The sequence below is a fragment of the Halictus rubicundus genome, chromosome 7, assembly GCF_050948215.1.
Source record: "Halictus rubicundus isolate RS-2024b chromosome 7, iyHalRubi1_principal, whole genome shotgun sequence".
NCBI classification, from domain to species: domain Eukaryota; kingdom Metazoa; phylum Arthropoda; class Insecta; order Hymenoptera; family Halictidae; genus Halictus; species Halictus rubicundus.
The window spans coordinates 4122479-4129287 of record NC_135155.1 but is presented as its reverse complement, the minus strand read 5'-3'; the positions used below and the strand labels follow the sequence as shown (position 1 = coordinate 4129287).

Genomic DNA, 6809 nt, shown 5'->3' with positions numbered 1-6809 from the left:
GTTAGGTTAGACTATCTAAGTCGTACACTGCTTGTAAGCAACAGTATTCGCATACGATGTGTCAAATCAACGAAGTTGCTAACATGTGTGTTTGTATTTATCTAATAGTAATGTTTTAATATAAACCTCTCATAAGCATGGATTACAAGTAAGAAATTTTCGATTCTTTGTTAAATATGAAAACAAATGCTTCATTATTACGTAGATATGTATATTCTTGTAAGTGTATTCGTCCCGTGAAACGTATTGAATACAATTACTATTTTAGTATCTTATCACAGTCTTAATTTTAAAAAACTGTTCATTTTGACGTCGTACGCGTTCAGCTGTATGAATATTACGATATAATCTGACATTTCTACTGTACCTTAATACTTGCAGAATAAACAAAGAAGTGAAAATGTTACGCTACAGTATACACATAGTTTCTAAACATTGTTATTCGTTTATTGCATATGGTTATTCAAATAATAGGGAAAAAGTAGAGCGATAATAAACTTATATGTATATTACAAAAATATTCGAACGTAATATATACTATTTAAAGTTCTCAATTTCAAACTTTTTTATCTACTGCGTTTATTATGAATTCAACCAAAAAGTTCCAAGAGGTTTTTACAGTCATTGCACAATCAGTATTTGAGCTTCAAGTTGTTTTCTTGGGAAAATTTCAATCTACGATGGATTAATCATTGAAGGTGTCTATTACTCTTATGAAGATTTTATTTCCGAAAAATACGCAATTTGTGTTTCAATCGTAAAACTACAATAGGTGAATGATCTGAAAATTTAAATGACAACGATATGAAATTAATCGGAACAAATGTCTTATGTTTGCAAAAGAATACGCAATAAAAGAAAGTGAGCGGTGCAATAGGGTTATTTTTACCAACAGAAATAAATTACATGGATCAATGAGAGTATAAAACGATAAAAAAATAGTTAAATTTAAAATATATGTATATTATCAACAACTATATATATGAGACGATGTATATGAATTTTTCAATGACATTGATTTGTTGATATATTTATACTTTGCATAACTGACAATGTTGAAATCAGTCATTAATTGAAATTTTGTTAGGACAATAATCCAAAGCTCAAGAGTGTAAAACATATTGTATAAATTAGATTAAAACAAAACAGAAACTGTCAGAAAAACAAAGAAAAAGTTAAAAATATGACTTATGTGAGAATAACAATGTACTGACAGTGATTAATTTGAAAGAACAATTTTTAATGTATACAAACATATTTATGACACATTGTACACCAAAACAAATATTATATAAAATACCACTGTTTTTACTGTTTGTATCTCATTTTTAACTTTGCGACAATATTCAAACTAATATAACATAAAAAATTTAGTTAAATAAAATGAGGGTTTCCTTAAATTATACATTAGAATCTCAATTGTTAGATTATGCATGTATTTCATTAGTTACAAATAGTCTTTTACTTTCAAAATAACAGAAATAATTTCTTACTGAGAAACTAGATATTATTTGTTGGCAGACATTTTATTTCGTTTTATTCATTATATGTTAAATTAAAATGCAAAACATAAACGTTAGATTGTACCAATGTTGAAATAATTTTTTCATTGATTTTGTGTAGATTTAGAATATCCGAGATGTGTCAAACAGGAGGTTCTTTTTAAATCTGCCAATTTGTTGAGAGTACCTTATAATATTATTTTTATGAAGTTTCAGCACTAGTGAATACGAGATACCTACTGACACACCAAATTCAGATAAGTGCATTCCAATACCAAGGCATAATACAACAATAATAACTGATGTTTATGCGGGCATTCCCGAAAATTTATTGCTAAATTTTATTGGATTTGTGGTAAGAACTATATTTATATACATAGTTTATCTATTCGTATGTTAATGATACTAGACATAAAAAATAAAGCATTTTAAATCTTACATGATACATAAAATAATTTGCTTAAATAAATTCACCTTATATAACAATACTCATCGTTGTTACAGATACTTGTCATTTTGTTTGGTTTATTACGCAAAAAGGCATGGAATTATGGACGCCTTGCGCTACTCAACAAAACAGATGAGAGGTGGATGGAACTATTTTATGGAGATAATGAGGGTAGAGACACAGATTTAATATGCGTAGAAAATTCTGTTAATTCACAGCTTTCTCAGGTGGATAGAGGTTTTCTATCATGGATAGTTACAGTATTCAAAGTGACGTAAGTATAATGCAGTGTGTTTAAAATATACAAAAATTTTGTCATATTTTCATTCGATTAAAATTTAAAACAATATTTTTCGATCATGATTTTAGTGATGAAGAGCTATTAAAACGGGCTGGACCTGATGGCTTATTGTACATATCATTTGAACGTCATTTAATTGCCTTAACTGGTTTGATGGTTTTTGTGGCTTTATGCGTAGCGTTACCAATTAATTTTCATGGTAACATGCAAGGAGATGGTGCAACATTTGGTCACACAACATTGTCAAACTTAGACCCAACATCTCCATGGATTTGGGTGCACTCAATACTCATTTTAGCTTATTTACCAGTCGGTGGCTTCATTATGAAGCGATTCTTGAAAAAGGTATGATATTAGGTATATAAATTGAATCCTCATCCGTCCCTCGTGTCAATTCGACATATTTTTCATGTAAAGGAGTACATCGTTCTGTCATTTGTAGAACAGTTGATTTGAAACTTTTTGACTCTTATTTTTTTAACATGAAATATATATATAAATAAATAAATATATATATATATATTAAGCATTGTTAATATCAAAGTATGCAACAAAAACATGTGACGATAGAGGGACGGATGTAAGTTAATTAATTATTGATTTTTGATAATATATATAATATGTAAATATTCGAATAAGAAAAATTATGTGGTACATAGGTGCGAGAAGCTAAACACGGTGGTGAGCTGGCAGCTAGAACACTACTGATAACAGAAATACCAAAACATCAGTGCAAGGAAGAAACCCTTACCGAATACTTTAAGTATGTCGATTTTTACCTAAATAGAAATAAAACATGTATTATCACAAAGAAAAGTATACGTCATATAAATTAGATATATACTATTACTGTTGTTTGCAGAGAAGCATTTCCTACTTTAACTATTGAAGATGTGAAATTGGCTTACGATATTAAGCGGCTTTCAGCGTTGAATGTAGAAAGGGATTGCGCTGAACAAGCACGCTTATATTGTGAAAATTATGCAAAGAAAAGAGAGCCATTAACTATGTATCCATATTCATGTGGCCAAGTAGTTGGTTGTTGCTGCAAACATGTAAGTGATTCATTAAATTTATAGCAAAGAATACTTGAAGATAAAAGTGAAATTTGTTTTACAGAAAGTTGAGGCTCATAAATTTTACATGAACGAAGAAATAAGATTAACCGCGTTGGTTGAGCAAGAGAAACAATTGTCGTTGGAGAAACCTCTGGGTATTGCCTTTGTGACTTTAGGTTTGTCTTTACCTTTGATTCTTCATATTAATATACACTTTATTTGAAAAATAGCAGAATGTACTGTTCCTTAGTCATAAAAATAATTATTTTATACATACATAATAATTATTTTTAATGAAACGTCAAGAATAGTAACACTGGTAATTACAATTCAAAGGTACACCTGGCGCGGCTAAAACGATGCGTAAACACTTACGCTCTTCACCTAGCATAAAGTGGGTTGTAGATTATGCACCAACACCGTCTGATATTGTTTGGGAACACTTGAGTATACCAAGATCATGTTGGTATCTGAACGCCGTTTTAATCAATTTCGCTCTGGGTATTATACTATTCTTTCTTACTACACCAGCTGTAAGTAATTTTCAGCCAATGTATCAGCATTGTGAAACGTCTGAATGTGCATTGAATGCTGGTTTCAGCTTGTTACCATTGCAATGTAACACTCGTAATGTTTGGTTTTAGGTAATAGTATCTTCTCTGAACAAATTACCAGTCACAGGAGAGATTATGAACCTAAGTCCCGTAGTTTCATCTTTCCTTCCAACTGTACTACTAATTAGTGTTGCTGCTTTAATGCCAGTATTAGTGGCTAGAAGCGAGTCACTAGTTAGACACTGGACTAGGAGCAGTTTAAATCGGGCAGTAATGACGAAAACGTTACTTTTATTACTGCTGATGGTTCTCATATTACCTAGTTTAGGACTGACTAGTGCCCAGGCATTTTTAGAGTGGACCGTAAATCCGACGAATGATACAGGCAGATGGGATTGTGTATTTTTGCCGGATCAGGTACAGTTACGTTGACCTATAAACAATTTAACAAGTCTCAAGATTCTGTAAAATACAGACGGGAACAAAATTTTTGTTGAAATGTTCGAAGGATTAGTTTATCTACTAAGTAATGTATAAAAAAAGTTATTAGTTGTTAAAAGGTGCCCATTTAACTTTGTCTCTGATTGTACATTTGGTTCTAATTCAAGATCATTCGTTTTTACAGGGTGCTCTATTTGTAAATTACGTGATTACCGCGGCCCTACTTGGAAGTGGGTTGGAATTGGTCAGATTTCCAGAATTAGCAATGTACACCATCAGACTCTGTCTAGCTCGAAGTAGAGCAGAAAGAGTACACGTTAGAAAAGCAGTGTTATGGGAATTTCCGCTGGGTGCTCATTACGCCTGGTTAGTCCTAGTTTTTACTATGACGACGGTGTATAGTTTAGCCTGTCCACTAATTACTCCTTTTGGGCTGCTATACCTTGTAGTAAAACATTTGGTATGTTTGAACGTTTTGCATTCAAATTCATTAACTCTTGTAGCTGACAAATACGCTGGTACTAAATGCGTGTATTATGTTTGATGGTGGATAGGTGGATAGGCATAACTTATGCTTCGTGTACGGGCCGAGTGTTGGCGGAGGCCAGTTAGCAGGAGCAGCGGCAAGTGCCACAGGAGCTGCTCCAATTTTGGCTCAAGCCGCATTACTGGCCTTAGGTCTAGTAAGAAGGGGCTTGGCACCATTAGCTGCTGTACAACTTAGTGGCCTTGCGGCAAGTATTTTAGGTCTTGTGACGGGGGCCACTTTGCCTTCGTCGAAAGCCAAGGTACAGTCAACAATTATTGTCGTACTTGTTTATCTCGAGACACTACAAGGTATCGCTGAACGTGAAATTGTTTCGCAGACACAAGCCGTAAAACGAGATTTGTCGGGTGGACAAAATTTCGTTGCACCTGTGTTGCGCGACAAACAACTTTCTCCGGAAGAAACTGTGTCCGCCGGGTCCAGCTCAGATCACAACATGCCTAGTTTAATAATCGTCAGTGCTTCTTCGCTACAGGAGAGTCCAAAGCTTTATCAGGACTATAGTAGAGAATCGACAGCATGATTATGCAGCTGGTGCGTGCATTAAAGTAATTTGATCTAATCACAATGAAGTATAATATATGCTGCAACTAATTATATTGAAATTCCATGTTTTGTGATATGTAGAATACGGAAACACAATAAGCGTGTTCAAGAACAAAACTGAACTCACTTGTTGTGTGAATGTACATGGAAATTGTACAAACACCAGTATGTCATTTTGCGTTTATAAATGTGTGAAAAGTTTCAGACTAGATTACCTGCCGTGAAGAAGGTAATTTGATACTGCTTCATTTGTATTTATATTAGTTGAAAGTAAAGTAAAGTATTATTTAATTGCCATAATAATAACAATGATAACAATGGTGGTTGACATTAAAATCTATTTAAATTTCCTATTATTTACCAAATAAGTTTTCGTAAAAAGCTATTATTCCGTTGTTACATAAAGTATCTTCTCTGATGTTAATTATGTATTAGTCTATTCGATTCTACGTATTTTAAATAAGTAAAATTTTATCGTTATAGCTAATGAACAAAATTCGGGTTCATTTAATGCTGGATTATATTAACCTTTTGTCTTTAGAGCAAATTTTTTAACAATTTTGGTCACTTATCGTGAAAAATACTTTAAATAAATAGCAACAAATACTGTACCACAATATGCGAGGTACGTAAAAAGAAAGAAAGGTCAAAAATCACAATTGTATAAATAATCGGAAATGCAATCCATATGAAAACATTATATGCATTTGTGTCCACTTGTCTAAAAAAATTTTTGACTGTACTTTACATTAATAAAATCGTACTAAGCATGTACTAAAGACTGTCAAGTAGCATAAATAGTATTTTTCGCTTATATTACAGAAACTTGTTTTAGGTATACCAAACTTTCATCTTGAATTTCCATCGACAATACACATATTCGTATGTATAATTTTAAATATATAGATAGAGTGATCTTGATTCATAATTAAACGATGTTCTAAGAAACTGTTCTTCTATTCGTTATTAATCATCGAGGTTTAATGCGACAAAAAGGACAGGTACGATTTAAACGAATTTATGAACGAAATTCGTTCGCTCATGTAGAAAAATTACAGTTTAACGTCATCACCGCATAATATTGATTTCGTCTACTCGACTTCTTAATACTAAGCACTCTTAAAAGTAACATATTTTTACGTGATATAAACGTTTTAAAATGTACAAGGCAGTGTAAAGATATACATTTGCTTTAACGGTGAAGAAAATCTCACTCGATCGATGCAAATTGTCCACATATATGGAATAATGATATAAACGGAGAGCGAAAAATTTAAAACCAGTCTATCTAATTAGTATCCGAATAATTATGAAGTTAAACATTATTGGGCCCTCGAGAGTTCATCCGTACTGGAACTTGAATTAAACTAAGACAAGGCAATAAATTAATATGCCACACCTTTTGAAGTGAA

General features: G+C 32.2%; 1 protein-coding gene across 5 annotated transcripts; it reads left to right on the top strand.

The window, feature by feature from the left end:
- Window position 1: 1 nt before the first annotated feature.
- Tmem63 (transmembrane protein 63) lies at window positions 2–6308 on the top strand. 5 transcript variants are annotated; one of them, XR_013082523.1, is made up of 13 exons: window positions 2–148; window positions 1713–1857; window positions 2007–2224; window positions 2320–2596; window positions 2911–3014; window positions 3114–3306; window positions 3371–3485; window positions 3646–3842; window positions 3954–4280; window positions 4489–4764; window positions 4859–5092; window positions 5171–5626; window positions 6233–6308. XR_013082523.1 is itself a non-coding variant. In XM_076790493.1 (13 exons), the coding sequence occupies exons 1-12, from the start codon at window positions 138–140 to the stop codon at window positions 5372–5374; spliced, it is 2301 nt and encodes a 766-aa protein (XP_076646608.1). In that variant the 5' UTR covers window positions 2–137; the 3' UTR covers window positions 5375–5385; window positions 5498–5720. The 5 variants fall into 5 exon arrangements, 3 of the variants coding, with proteins under 3 accessions (XP_076646608.1, XP_076646609.1, XP_076646607.1); XR_013082522.1 differs by having other exon boundaries at window positions 6220–6308; XM_076790493.1 differs by lacking the exon at window positions 6233–6308 and having other exon boundaries at window positions 5171–5385; window positions 5498–5720.
- Window positions 6309–6809: the final 501 nt, after the last annotated feature.

What these genes read in the sequence shown, in the direction of transcription:
- Tmem63 (XM_076790493.1), top strand. An exon ending in TATTGCCTTTGTGACTTTAG is followed by an intron (nt 3,486 to 3,645) that starts GTTTGTCTTTAC and finishes TACAATTCAAAG; the next exon opens with GTACACCTGGCGCGGCTAAA. An exon ending in ACCTTGTAGTAAAACATTTG is followed by an intron (nt 4,765 to 4,858) that starts GTATGTTTGAAC and finishes GATGGTGGATAG; the next exon opens with GTGGATAGGCATAACTTATG.